Below are 15,437 nucleotides of genomic sequence, written 5' to 3' on the forward strand. Positions count from 1 at the left end.
TCCAGAGTGCAAACGTCCTCATCGGGCAGGCTGCAGGCTGAACACTGCAGAGGCCGTTCAGCTCTGCAGTAACCCTGACCCACTCATCGACACGGGGAAGGCTCAAGAGTTCCTGCACAGCCACGATATGCTAAGCCTGTGGTGTACAGGTCATGGGATAAAGGCTCTCTTTTCAGGTAGTTTCCAGTCGACACTTAAACCGGGGCTGGGCATGGTGGCTCACACCTGCAATTCCAGCACTTTGGGAGGCTGAGGTGGGCGGATCATTTGAGGTCAGGAGATCGAGACCATCCTGGCCAACATGGTGAAACCCGTCTTTACTAAAAATACAAAAATTAGCCAGGCGTGGTGGCACGTGCCTTTAGTCCTAGGTACTTGGGAGGCTGAGACACAAGAATCGCTTGAACCCGGGAGACTGCAGCAAGCCAAGATTGCATCGCTGTACTCCAGCCTGGACAACAGAGGGAGATTCTGTCTCCAACCTCTCCCAACCCTTCCTCCCTCCACCTCCCCAGCCTCTGGTAACCACCATTCTTCTTAACTTTTATGTGATCAGCGTTTAGAGTCTATATGAGTGAGATCATGTGGTATTCGTCTTCCTGTGCCTGGCTCATTTCACTCAACACAATGTCCCCCAGATGAACCCATGTTGCTGCAAATGGCAGGATTTCCTTTTGTAAGGTTGCATCGTATTCCACTGTGGATCTACACCACAGTTTCGTCACCCACTCATCTGCAGCTGGATGCGTAGGTCACTTCTGTCTCTAGGATGCTGTGTGAATAGTGCTATGATAAACGTGTGAGCACAGGCATGATTGCAACACAACGATCTCCTTTGGATAAAAACCAGCAGTGAGATTGCTGGATCGCAGGCTTCAGGAACGCCTGTTATCATGCCTGACCCCCACAATTCTGGGACGCAGGGAGGGGCGTGTCAGGACACCCTTGTTTTACAGATCACCATATGTACTACGAGCTATACATTGTATTCACTTAACAGTCTATTACCCGTTTGCTTCATGTATACACTGTGGGATCCCTAGACTTAACAATGAATCAGAAAAACTTTAAGGATCACTTAATTAGGTAAAATCTGTATGAATGTATGCCAAACCCACGTGACAGTCTACCAATAACGATTTTCTCTAAACTACCCTCACAAAGGATGCTGGGTGAATATGATTGCTTTATTGGCCGGGTGCAGTGGCTTATACCTATAATCCCAGCACTTTGGGGGGCCGAGATGGGTGGATCACTTGAGCTCAGGAGTTCGAGACTGGCCTAGGCAACATGGTGAAACCCTGTCTCCACTAAGAATATAAAAATTAGCCAGGTGTGGTGGTACACACCTGTAATACCAGCTACTTGGGTGGCTGAGGTGGGAAAATTGAACCCAGGAGGTGGAGGTTATAGTGAGCTAAGATCACATCACTACACTCCAGCCTGGGTGACAGAGTGAGACCCTGTCTCAAAATAAATAAATAAATAAAACAAAGTAAAATAAAATAAAAGCAGTAGGACTGGTTGAGACTGTATGATAAGAAATTTTAAAGAACTGATTGCTTTATACATATTTGTAAACATGTTTATATACATGGACACACACTGTGCCTCTGTGTTTTTCATTTTTAAGACGGAGTTTCAGTCTGTCGCCCAGGCTGGTGTGCAGTAGCATGATCTCGGCTCACTGCTACCTTCGCCTCCCGGGTTCAACCGATTCACCTGCCTCAGCCTCCGAGTAGTTGACCTGGTGTGTGTCAGGTGAACAGGCACACCTGGCTAATTTTTATATTTTTAGTAGAGACAAGGCTTCACCATGTTGGCCAGGCTGGTCTCGAACTCCTGACCTCAGGTGATCTGCCCGCTTCGGCCTCTCAGAGTTCTGGGATTACAGGCATGAGCGACTGTGCCCAGTTGCCTCTCTGTTTCTGTGTGCGTGTTTTTGGGTACAGAGTGTGCGAGCCTGTGTGTGTGCATGTGGCGTCTGTAAGCCCCCTCCCGCCCTGTCTTTATAGTTCCAGCACACCTGACACCACACCTACCACGGTACATAGCAGGCCTTCCGTAAACATCAATGGAGGAGAGGAGTCAAGTTTGCCAGTTCTCATTGATGCTTTACAGTAGATATGTCCATTACATGTCAATTACATTTTCTAGCCATGTCTGGGGTCCACAGAACAAGCGAAGAATCTTTAGTGCTCAGAGGACTCACTACCTGGAGTTGGAACTGTAAAGCCAGCCCATTGTTTCTGCCTAGTCCCCCAGCCTGGGGAGATACCAGGTCGTGGCTGTAGTATTTGGAGGAGGCCAGAACAGCTGCTGTCAGTACAAAAGACAAGGAAAATCCTTTAGGGCTCACCCAGGCATCAAATTTTAGGTGTGAAGCAAAATACTTGTACAGAGATTAAAAAAAAAAGTGGGGGGGGGCAGGCATTCTACAAAATCCACAAGCTCTTTTGGAGATAACACACGGGAAGAGAGAGAGAGAAGAAAAAGGCCATCGGGTTTTCCCTCCAAGTCTGATTTAGTGGTCTCTAAGGTTAAAGGGACAGTAGGTTCTTTATTCGAGTCCATACTCTCAAAACCATAAAAGTGGCTGCTTCTCTATTTTTAGGGAAATTAATCCAAGCAGGATAATTACAGCAACTTGTACTGGAAACTGATGAGTCATCAAAAAGACAGGAAATAGAAAATTTTACATTCTTAAAGGTACAGCAGACTCCATTTTCAGGACGCTTAAGTTGTCCCTTTCAAATTCAATCAGGGGATGCAATATTCGTCTAAACATGATGGCCAAGACAGTTGTGTGATTCTCAGGTTTAGTCAGCTAGGCTCTATCTGGCCCCAGTTCTGTGGAGTTATTGTTCAAAAAGGGAGAAATCCATCTGCTAGGGTAAATACAACAGGGGCTTGTGGGGCTGGGGAAGGATGAAACTCCCAGGAATGCCTGCCTTCACCTGGCTAGCCCTCACCCTTGCTGCTTGATTATGAAGCTGGCACCATTTGAGCCTAAAGGACTAGGTCCAGGGCCTGACTCTGTGAGGTCCTGGGACTGCTTCCTCATCCATGCAATGAGCACAAAAAAAGCTGCCTCAATGATTGCAGGAAAGGGCAAATGAGATAATACTCGGGAAACCACCGTGAAACAGTCTAGCACAGTACGTAAAGAAAGTATCGATCTCAGCTGCTCACGTCTGTCATCCCAGAACTTGGGGGGGCCAAGGCAGGTCAATCACTTGAGGCTGGGAGTTCGAGATCAGTCTGGTCAACATGGTGAAACCTTGTCTCCACTAAAAATACAAAAATTAGCCAGGTATGGTGGTGGGTGCCTGCAATCCCAATTACTTGGGAGGCTGAGGCAGGAGAATTGCTTGAACCTGGGAGGTGGAGGTTGCAGTGAGCCGAGATCACGCCACTGCACTCCAGCCTAGGTGACAGAGCGAGACTCAATCTCAAAAAAAATCAAAAAACAAAAATTAGCCAGGCATGGTGGCACTCGCCTGTAATCCCAGCTACTCCAGTGGCTGAGGCAGGAGAATCACTTGGACCTGGGAGGCAGAGATTGCAGTAAGCCAAGACTGATTGCACCACTGCGCTCTAGCCTGAAAAACTGAGCGAGACCCTGTCAGGAAGGAAGGAAGGGAGGGAGGAAGGGAGGGAGGGAGGGAGGAAGGAGGGAGGGAGGGAGGGAGGGAAGGAGGGAAGGGGAGGGGAGGGGAGGAGAGGGGAAGGAAGGGAAGGGGAGGGGAAGGGAGGGGAGGGGAGGGGAGGAAAGGGAAGGAAGAAAGAAAAGAAAGAAAGAAAATATCCCTCATATCCACGCTTGCCATGCAGAGTTGTGTCTTGAAATGCTGGTTTCCTCCTCCCCTCCTTTTTATAATAATATTATTTTTAGAGATGGGGTCTGGTTCTGTCACCCACGCTGGAGTGCAGTGGTGCAATCACAGCTCATTGCAGGCTGGAACTTCCAGGCTCAAGCGAACCTTCCAACTCAGCCTCCCAAGTAAATGGGAGGAACTGGGGCCAGGTGGAAGTACGGGCACCACACCACGCCCAGCTAACTTTTGTATTTTCTGGTAGAGCTGGGGTCTCACTATGTTGCCCAGGCTGGTCTTGAACTCCTGGGCTCAAGTGATCTTCCCCTCTCAGTCTCCCAGAGTGCTGAGATGACAGGCGTAAGCCACCGTGCCCAGCCTCCTCCCCTTTTCAAATTCTGTCTTATGTCCTCTAGGAACCTGGAGTTCTCCAATCCTGCAAAGAAGCTTAGAGGCTCCCCCAAGCTGAGTTAGCTATGGGAAAGTTTTCTGCTGTTTCAGAGGACGATGTATTTTGTGATAAAGTGCTGGTTATATACATGTTATAAAGAAAATACTCTAAAATTAACCCAAGTGAAGTTTCTCATAAATGTCTCTTTTGTAACTGTACTATGTAACTGTGTGTACATACGATGCTGTTCTTTGAAAAAAGCATATAGGCTAGGAATACAACATAAGTAACCTTAAGAAATATGAATTTTACTGGCAGGAAAGGTTTAGGAGGTGCAAATTCTCCTAAGACTAACATTGGCTATGAGAAATGTAGTATTTCAGTGCAATTCAATATTTTCTTTCATCAAGGCTCAGCGCCTCGGCCCACGAGTGGGGAGGAATGCGAGAAGCTGACTGCGTGTGTTGTAGCTGAAACTCCTTTTCCAACCCAGATTCAGGGGGACAGAGCACAGGACCGTGGGCTTCAGCAAAAATGCGAATTCCTGCACTTTTGCCCAGAACACTAGCTGCTTGGCTGGGAGGGCAACATTCCTGCTGGAGGGTGCAGTAGTGACCCAAACCCAAGAGCAAGTAAGTGAACAGCTGCAGGAGACAGATGCAGGAACTTGGGGCAGTGAGGGCTGCCCAGGCCTCTCTCTCTGGGCCGGCGGCTGCTGCTGCATGATTACAGGGATCCACCATCTCCATGGACATCCCTCCCAGGTAATCGTTAGATGTTAAAATGCACACTGTGTTCCTCTGCTAGAGTCTCCAAGGTAAAGTTGATTAGGGTGGTAAACATCCATTTGCTAAGAGAGATGAGAAAATTTGTACACAGAGTGACCACCTGAGAAGGAGGTATGTTTTTAACTAAAGAAAAGAAAAAATGCCAGACATGGTGGCTCATGCCTGTAATCCCAGCACTTTGGGAGGCTGAGGCGAAAGGATCACCTGAGGCCAGGAGTTTGAGACCCACCCTGGGCAACGTAGTGAGACCCCGACTGTAAAAAAATTTCAGAAAAGAAAAAAAGGGCAGAAATAATTCATTTATTTAACCCAGAAATGGTTATAATGGGAAACCTTGCAGTCCTCTTACACAACAACTGTTCTGGCAAAGTCCCCATGTTCCAACAAATATGAAACTGTGCTTGCCATTTGTCTAAGGAATCTTGCATTAATAAACATGAAGAAGAACACTTTTACCTCCCACTCTCAACGACAGGACAAAACAAAGACCAGCTGTATTCATCAATGGGCCCTTGTTCCGCACATAAAGGCTAATTACATTTTGCTTCAAGCCTACACATGGAAAACTTTACTGCTGTTGTCTGATCACAGTCAGCCCGTGCTGTCCCAGCTGACGCATGGCGATGACTGCTCACGATAAACCAGGGTCTCAGAGCAGCCTCGGTGCCATCGACCTGCGGGCTTCTCTCCAAAACAGGGGAGAGGGATGGGTCCCCTGTGACATCTCCCCATGACGGACAGGCGATGTGGGCCCAGTCCATCGTGGTGATGCGGTTAAGGTCAATTTCCTCCAAGGCCGTTAATTTCAGAAACGCATACCACGCCCTGCTGCGGGCTTGCTGGGAATAGCTTCTATCTGTCGACAGCTTAGCCTCAGAGTCTCACCATGCCAGGGGCTGTACACACACATCCCATTCCTCTTCAAAACCACCCAGTGACTTCACTCCTGTTATGGCCATTGTACAGGTCAGAAAGGGAGGTGGACAGGTCATAGCGTACTCAGGGTCACTCAGGGAGCTAGTACTGGAGCCTAGAGAATCGCTCCCAAGTCAGTCTTTCTCCAAAGCCCATCTTCCTTTACGCCTCTCCAATTCCGACCAACAAATATCTAAGAATCCCTCTATTTATTTATTTATTTATTTTTGAGACAGGGTCTTGCTCTGTCACCCAGGCTGGAGTGCAGTGGTGCAATATAGGCTCACTGCAGACTCGACCTCCTGAGCTCAAGCGATCCTCCCACTTCAGCCCCACAAGTAGCTGGGACTACAGTTACGAGCTACCACGCTGGGACAATTTTTGTATTTTTTGTAGAGACAGGGTTTCGCCATGTTGCCCAGGTTGGTCTCGAACTCCTGGACTAAAGTGAGCTGCCCGCTTCAGCCTCCGAAACTGCTGGAATTACAGATGTGAGCCACTGCTTCCGGCCCTAAGAATGCCTCCTTCTGAAGAGGGAAAAGAAATTGTTTTTGAAATGCTGTAAGACCATATGTGAAAAGATTTGCCCCCAAGGAGCTTATGTTCATAAGCATTACTGAAAACGTGCCTGGTCTAATAAAATATGCGTAGGTTGGACTTGAAGCGGATGGAATAGTGACAAATCTGTCTTGGAAAATGAAATGGGAGGGAAAGGCAGTGGGGGAGGTCTCAGATGGAGCCCATGGCTCCCAAAATTAAAAGAAAATAGCCAAGATCCAATTCTCTCAGGCCATTCTTTGCATTTCTGGGGGACTGTCACAGTACGTGGTTGGCCCTAGGCTGCCGCTGTCAGTGCCCAGACTGTTTCTGATGTGGAAATGCCAGGCCGCGCCCTTCCTGCCCCATAGCAAATAATTCGGAACCTCTGGCGGGTCCTCCCCAACAATGAATTCACCAGGCTTGCATTTTCACAAACCTCTGCAAACCCCGACCTGACTCATCTTCCAATCCCGAATCCCATCCCACCCTCTTTAGAAAGGGTTCCTGACAATTCTTTCTCTGCAGTCTCACGGTGCTGAGGATGTTCTACTCCCTTCCCCAGCTCCCCTGGCTGGTGGGAGGAGAGAGGGAGTCAGGTGAGGGGTCCCTGGCACTGCCTTGGGTCCTCTCCCAAGGCCACAACTCCCCTCAAGGGAGCCCTTACATTCAGGCTCCAGCCACCTTTCCCTCCTCTGGCTCATTCAAACCCAGGTGTGGAAACCCTACTGGTATTACGGGCCTAGGATCCGCACCTCTGCAAACAGACCCAATGTTGAACTTTTTTTTTTTTTTGAGATGAAGTCTCACTTTGACACCCAGGCTAGAGTACAGTGGCACCATCTCGGCTCACTGCAACCTCTGCTTTCCAAGTTCAAATGATTCTCCTGCCTCAACCTCCTGAGTAGCTGGGATTACAGGCGCTCGCCACCATGCTCAGTTAATTCTTGTATTTTTATTTAGAGACGGGGTTTTGCCATGTTGGCCAGGCTGCTCTTGAACTCCTGACCTCAGGTGATTCACCTACCTTAGCCTCCCAAAGTACTGGGATTACAGATGTGGGCCACTGCACCTTCTGACTGTCCCAATGGGAGTGGCCTGCCTGCCGCCTGCAGGCTCCCTGTCTGACCAGCTGACGGCCAGTGCCCTATCCCTTGATGGCAGCATTGGGCATGCTGGATTGCAGTGGACTGACTCCCCATGGAGCCATAAAAGGCTCAGAATTTGCATGGGGTGAGGCACAGAGGTGGCCTCTGTGAACATCTGTTGAATCAATGAACGAATCTATTATCTCTGAGCCACGCTCATCATCTAACCGAGTGTGTCTCTTTCCCTTCATGCACACCACACCTCTCGGCTCGGCTCACCACTGGGGAGACAAGAATGTTTCTTATTTCAGATGCCATGTGGGGCACACCCCAGGGGAACCACTGCCCTCTGAGCTACAGTCCTGAGACAAGGCTAATTTTTTTTTTTTTTCCCCGAGATGGAGTTTCGCTCTTGTTGCCCAGGCTGGAGTGCAATTGTGTAATCTCAGTTCACTGTAACCTCCACCTCCCGGGTTTAAGCAATTCTCCTGCCTCAGCCTCCCGAGTAGCTGGGATTACAGGCACGTGCCACCATGCCCAGCTAATTTTGTATTTTTAGTAGAGACAGGGTTTCCCCATGTTGGTTGGGCTGGTCTGGAACTCCTGACCTCAGGTGATCTGCCCGCCTTGGCCTCCCAAAGTGCTGGGATTCCAGGTGTGAGCCCCTGCACCCGGCCAAGGCTAATTTTTACACGACAGGACAATTGGCCCCTCACATTTTTTTTTTAAATTAAAAACAATATATTTTTTAATTTTTTCTTATTTTTAGGGAAAGGGTCTTGCTCTGTTGCCCAGGCTGGAGTACAGTGGCACTATCGCAGCTCACTGCAGCCTCAAGTCCTGGATTGAAGTGATCCTCCCACATCAGCCTCCTGAGTAGGTGGGACTACAGGTGCATACCACCATGCCTGGTGAAATACAATAATTTTTAAAAACCAGATTTACAGAGAAAAACAACTTAATCCAAGTAAGTAAGTTGCTTAATCGGGTCCAAGCAGAAGTAATTGAGAGGAGGGATTAGCTAATCTGGTGGTGATGTTTCAGTCTTTATGTGTAAGTTTCATACTCATGACCAGAATCCATTCTGACCACCAGGCTGGGGAGCTCGGCTCTCGAGGTCTCGATCCTGAGCAAAGTGTCAAGAGCACCCATACAGCATCCTGAAAGCAACGGACCCAGCACCACCCTCAAAGCCCGATGTCAAGTGAGATGGGGCAGAGAGACACTGAGTACCAGCACCCCACACAGAGCTGGGGCCTGGGGGGACAGCAGCACCATTCAGAAGCACCCCTCTTCTCGCGGATGCCCACGGAGGCACTGTGTGAGCAGAGTCGGGGGAACCTTTGTTACCGGGGTAGGGAAACCCAGGAGACATGGCAGTGGGCACACAAGCGTGTTTCCACGAAAGATGGGGAGAGCCTTCCAGAACGGGAAAAAGACGTTCAAACGCTAGCCTGGCACTGCCCACCTGGAATTTAGTAGAGGAGGAAATGGCTAGGAGCAATTTCTGCCAATTCTTCATCTTTTCATGACTTATATCGATCATTATTTCTTCCTCGCTGGTGTTCCACACGAAAGATGGGCTGGTAAAAAGTACACTTGTGGTGGATGCCTCTAATTTCCTTTGGACAAGAGCTGGGTAGGAAGTTGGCCTTTTGTGACTCTGCCCGCCCGAATCTGTATCCATCTGTATATGCACACCTAGCATTGTAAGGTGTGACATGAACCCATACGTCTGCATGGGAATGTATTATTATTTTGAGGCTGGCCTTCCTAAAGGGTCCTGGGAGAAATGAAGATCTCTGGCCCAGGGAAAAAAGACATATGATTTTCCCAGACCCAACTCCACACAAAAAAATGTCCCGTGTGTCACATCTTGTATAAATGAACTCCCAGATTTTCATGGCAAAAGGTCTAGCAGTGACCAGACTTCATAATAAAGAAGGGAAGACGTCTGTTGGAAGGATTATCCAGGGAGTGCTAGAACACAGACTGAACTGACGCGAGAACTCACGGGAAAGACACTGTGTACCTGCAGCGGTACAGAGCTCCAGAACCTTCTCCATCCCGCCCTGCTCTGCAGAGCAAAATCAGGTGAGAAGTGCGTACGGTTAAGGGGGGCCAAGCAGAGAGACTTACTTTGCAGTAGTTTCTTCATCATATTTGGTTTTCAGGTCAAATAATTCTGTTCGAGTTTTTTCCAGGGCTGAAAGGCAAAGAATATAAAATCATGACGTAAGATACTCTTTAAATAAAGGTTAAAAAGAACGCATATACACCTAATCTATTCCCATTTCAAAAGAGGCAGAGATTTCTGTGAAGAATGAGGTGTGTGAAAAAATAAAGATTAAAAACATATAAAAAAGGCCAAGATGATGAAAATACAAAAAATACAACAGGAAATCCCCTTTCATCTCTGCCTCATCTAATCCCAAGCACCTACAAAGACAGAACCAATGTTAACAGTTTCCCTCCTTCCCTCCCTCCATCCATCTGTCCATTCCTTCCGTTTTTTTTTTTTTTTTTTAAATAATTTTTATTACTTTTTTTTTTTGTGGAAACGGGGTTTCTCCATGTTGGTTAGGCTGGTCTTGAACTCCTGACCTCAGGTGATCCAACGGCCTTGGCCTCCCACAGTGCTGGGATTACAGGCGTGAGCCCACACACCCGGCCCGTCCCTTCTGTTTTTTTTTTTTTGAGGCGGAGTTTCGCTCTTGTTACCCAGGCTGGAGTGCAATGGCGCGATCTCGGCTCACCGCAACCTCCGCCTCCTGGGTTCAGGCAATTCTCCTGCCTCAGCCTCCTGAGTAGCTGGGATTACAGGCACGCGCCACCATGCTCAGCTAATTTTTTGTATTAGTAGAGACGGGGTTTCACCATGTTGACCAGGATGGTCTCGATCTCTTGACCTCGTGATCCACCCGCCTCGGCCTCCCAAAGTGCTGGGATTACAGGCTTGAGCCACCGCGCCCGGCCCCTCTTCTGTTTTTAAGAGACAAGGTTTCTCACTCTGTCACCCAGGCTGGAGTACAACGGCACAATCACAGCTTATTGCATCCTTGAACTCCTAGGCTCAAGCCATCCTCTTGCCTCAGCCTTCCAAATAGCTGGGACTACAGGCGTAAGCCACTATTCTTGGCTGTTGTAGAGATAAGGTTTTACTATGTTGCCCAGGCTGGTCTGGAACTCCTGGCCTGAAGTGATCCTCCCACCTTGGCCTCCCTAAGTGCTGGGATTACAGGTGTGAGTCACTGCACCTGGATTATTTCATGTTTTAAGGTGTATTTTATTATTTCTGGCTGGGCAAGGTGGCTTATATCTGTAACCCCAGCACTTCGGGAGGCTGAGGCGGGCAAATCACCTGAGGTCAGGAGTTCCAGATCAGCTTGGCCAACATGGCGAAACCCCGTCTCTACTAAAAATACAAAAATTAGCCAAGTGTGGTGGTGCATGCCTGTAATCCCGGCTACTCGGGAGGCTGAGGCAGGAGAATCACTTGAACCCTGGAGATGGAGGTTGCAGTGGGCACTGCACTACAGCCTGGGTGACAGAGCAAGACTCCATATAAAAAAAAAAAAAAAAAAGGAAAAAGAAAAAGAAAAAGAAATAAATAAAAAATTTAAAAATTCTGACAGTCCGATAGGCAAAACAGTCTTTCACTAATTTAATCTGCGTCTCCCTGACTGTAAAAAAAACTTTGCATTTCTTCATATGTGTAGTTTCCATTTGCATTTCTTCTGTGAACTGACTGCTCATTGTTCTACTGCAGTTTCTCTAGCTTAACGGATTGATTGACAGCCTTTACATTTTTTTGTTTATTATCCGTTTGTCAAATTTGTTGTGATTATTTTCTCCCACTCTTGTCATTTGTGTTTTAACTTGAATAATGTCTTCTGATGTCTGTCTACATTTAAATAATCTGCTCAGTTCTGGGTCACCCCAAAAATAATAAAATTAAAAAACACATTTAAATGGAATACATGGTGATGCTCCTATTTCAGAAATAAAAAAGAGAGGCTGGGCGTGGTGGCTCACTTGAGCTCAGGTGATCGAGGCCAGACTGGCCAACATGGTGAAACCTTATCTCTACTAAAAATACAAAAATTAGCTGGGCATGGTGGTGGGCACCTGTAATCCCAGCTACCAGGGAGGCTGAGATGGGAGAATTGCTGGATCCCAGGGAGGTGAAGGTTGTAGTGACCTGAGATCACGCCACTGCACCCCAGCCTGGGCGATAGAGCTGTCCCCCAAAAACAAAAACAAAACAAAAATAGAAAAAAGAGAGAAAAAAAGAAGTTTAAAGAAACTGTAAAAACTTGAGCATAACCTTTTTTGGTGGCTTTTACATTTTAAAGGTCTGAAATTACTGTTCTCTTTAACTTCAGTTAGGGTAGAAGTAAGTTTTTTTTTTTTTCTATTATTGTTGCAAATGAAATGTCAGTCTTTGACAGTTTGGTGATTTAGACGTGTTTGTTGGAAAAAGAGCAGGAAGAAAGGATGGCGTGTGGAAGGGATGAAAATGGAACCGAGATCCTCCCACCTCTACATTAAGAACTCAAAGTCAGTGAGTAATGAGGCACAGCAGCTGGCGGGCGAGCTGCGGAATTCTTCAGCGTGGGCTCACAGCAGCTCCCACGGGTCCCAAGAGCAACAGGTATCTGCAGGGACCAGGGCGGTCACGGGACCGACCCAACTCTCCCCCTGGGTCCTCCCCACATCCACAGTACTAGGAAGGAGAGTATCAAACCTGTTTGTAGGCTCTGAACCTTATGCTCAGCTTCCTCCAGCTTTGAGGTGGTGGACATCTGTGTCTCCTGCAGCTTTCTGCAAAGGAAGAGGACGTAGCCAAATTGGTCATCTCCTTTACCCACTGAAATGCACGTGTGCGCTTGGGCTGAGCTCAGCTCCCTCCCTGCGCTCAGCTGGTGGCAGGCGCGCCACGGGGTATCGCCCGCAATGACACGTGTGCCGTGGGCCCGGCTCCCGCAGCTTCCACACCCCAGCTTTGTAACCGCGTGTCACATCACGGGAAGCGTGCACCCTGCAAGGGCTTGATGGGTGGTAACTGGCGTAGAAGGTTATCCTAAATGTAATTTGTTCTTGAAATGCCAGATTTTAAAAAGAAAAAAAAAAATCATCATCACGCACTCATTGTTTTCTGAAGTTAGCCCAAGAAGAATGATCCATTTACATTCTGCTGACACAATGAAGGAGTTTGTTGGAATAAAGGATGCACTAAATAGATGTGGCAGCTGTTCTGTCTCTGTTATAATGGAATGCAAAACGCAACTGCAGTACCTAATGGGGACCCTGTGAACGCTCGCACTGCATTCCACAGATTCACATTTCCCGGGATCGCTAAGTGAATTCCCTGGTCAATAAATAGCATTCCTGCCTTTTAATCTGGAAAAAAAAAAAAAAAAAAAAAAAAACCCTCTAAAAATAAGTTTATTATTTTTATATCATATGAATATAACATATGCTCTCATAATAATAAACTGGGAATACAGAAAAGTAGAAATGACACGGTTTACGAAGTCACTCCAATTCCCATCACCTCCAGAAAAGCACTGCTTTTCTGTATTTTCTATATTTTCTATATTTTCATGTATTTCAATTATGAAACTAATGTACTCTCAAGGATGTAATGAAATATGATGATAGCATGGCAAGTGTGAGACGCTTACTATTCCTTGGCTCATTTCCGTTCCTCAGACAGAGTTCATTTCTTTCTAAAATGTTTCTGCATGTACAGAGATACAACATCATACGTTACAGGCTACAGTGTAATAAGAAAAAATACGTAACATACTATAGCATAACATGAACTAATATGTAACATATGATATCTAACAGGCTATAGCGTGATATAAACAAACGCATAACACACTGTAGCACAATATAAACTAATACATACAAATGATAGCATACAACTAATACGTAACGCTATAGTGCAATACAAACTAACGTGTAATACACTATAGCGTGAACTAATATGTGAACTACATAATATGAACTAATATGTAAGAAGCCATAGTGTAATATAAACTAATATGTAACATGCTATGGTGTCATGTGAACTAATATGCAACATACCATAGCATAAGGTAAACTAATGTAATATACTATGGTGCAGTATGAACTAATATGTAATATGCTGTAGTGTAATGTAAACTAATGTACTATAGTGTACTATGAACATGTAACATGCTATAGCATAATGTGAATTAAAATCTAACATACCATAGTGCAATTCAAACTGATGTGTCACATAGTATAGCAAAATGTGAACTAATATACCATAGCATAGTATAAACTGAGACGTAGCACACTATAATGTAACAATGAAGTAATGTAATATACTACAGTGGAATATGAATATGAAATATACTAGTGAATAGAAGTATTTAATATGCTACAGTGTAACAGAAACTCCCTGCCCTGTTATTTTAATACAAAGGTGATCATAACACGCACCCCATTCTGGGCTCCCTTATTCACTTATCTCCATGTTTGGGAAATGTTCTATTCCAGCAAACATAGTTCCTCCTCATTCTTGTTAAATAATTAACTTAATCAAGTTTCTCTGGACACTCAGATTATTTCTATGGTTCTTTCTACTGAACATTTCCTCAATGATCATCGTGGAGATACTGTATAATTTTGAGAGTGAATCTGTTGGATGAAATGCTAACTGAGGAATTACAATGATCAAAGGGTAATCTTTTTTTGTTTTTTTGGAGACAAGACCTTGCTGGAGTGCAGTGGCGTAATCTCGGCTCACTGCATGTCTGCTCCTGGGTTCAAGCAATTCTCCTGCCTCAGCCTCCCAGGACGCTGGGATTACAGGCGTGCACCACTATGCCTGGCTGTTTTTGTATTTTTAGTAGAAATGGGATTTCACCATGTTGGCCAGGCTGGTCTCAAACTCCTTGCCTCAAGTGATCTGCCTGCCTTAGCCTCCCAAAGTGCTGAAATTATAGGCATGAGCCAGTTCGCCTGGCCCCTTTTTTTGTTTTGATAGATGTTGAAAAACTTCCCAACAAAAAACTTTCACCAGTTTAAACTCCCACCAACAATATGTAAGTGTGTTTTCGTATACTCTGCCAACATAAGATAAAACCAAATCTAAATTTTTTTTACTGCTGAGTAAAGCTACGTTATTTCTCTTTGTATGAAATGCCTACTTATCTCCTTTGCCTATTTTTGTAGAGTGGATTTTGTTTTTACTAATTTAGAAGACCTCTTTGTATATAAAGCAAATTAGCCCTTTGTCTTACATGGTACAAATATTTCTTCCCAGTTTGTTGATTTTTAAAAATATTATTAGTTTTAAAGAATCTATTTTAAGTTTCAGTCATATTAATAATAAAAACAAATATGCACCCTAGTTTTCTTCCACTATGTTTGTGACATTAAAAAATTAAAATCTTTAAATCCTAGATCCATCCACAGGTTTTTGGTATAAAGAATAACATCTGTAACCCCAGAACTTTGGAAGGCCGAGGTAGGTGGATCACTTGAGGTCAGGAGTTCAAGACCAGCCTGGCCAACGTGGTGAAACCCTGTTTCTACTAAAAATATAAAAATTAGCTGGGTGTGATGTTGGGCACCTGTAACCCCAGCTATCTGGGAGGCTGAGGCAGGAGAAGTGCTTGAACCCAGGAGGTAGAGGTTGCAGTAAGCTGAGATTGTGCCACTGCACTGCAGCCGGTGCGACAGAGTGAGACGTGGTCTCAAAACACACCCACACCCACACCCACACCCACACACAGAGAGAGAGAGAGAAAATGAAGTAAATTCTAGCTTCAGCTCTTCCCTCTAATAGTCAGTTATTATATCTTTCAATATATCTAATCCCTTTACCTAATTTGAAAAGTCAAGAGCTGGGCACGGTGGCTGA

General features: G+C 45.9%; 1 protein-coding gene across 6 annotated transcripts in view; it reads right to left on the minus strand.

Moving 5' to 3' along the window:
• Positions 1-15,437, minus strand: part of CUX1 (cut like homeobox 1) — a 465,449-nt gene that overhangs the window by 163,621 nt on the left and 286,391 nt on the right. For all 6 annotated transcript variants that reach the window (XM_064375707.1, XM_064375706.1, XM_064375705.1 and 3 more), the window contains exons 7-8: positions 12,282-12,358; positions 9,674-9,740 (exon numbers count right to left, since the gene is read on the minus strand). In XM_064375707.1, the coding sequence (XP_064231777.1) occupies positions 9,674-9,740; positions 12,282-12,358 (144 nt within the window). The remainder of the gene's footprint in view (positions 1-9,673; positions 9,741-12,281; positions 12,359-15,437) is intronic.

The sequence above is a fragment of the Aotus nancymaae genome, unplaced genomic scaffold (genome assembly GCF_030222135.1).
Source record: "Aotus nancymaae isolate 86718 unplaced genomic scaffold, 86718_ANA_hifiasm-v0.15.2.pri h1tg000012l, whole genome shotgun sequence".
In the NCBI taxonomy this organism is placed as follows: domain Eukaryota; kingdom Metazoa; phylum Chordata; class Mammalia; order Primates; family Aotidae; genus Aotus; species Aotus nancymaae.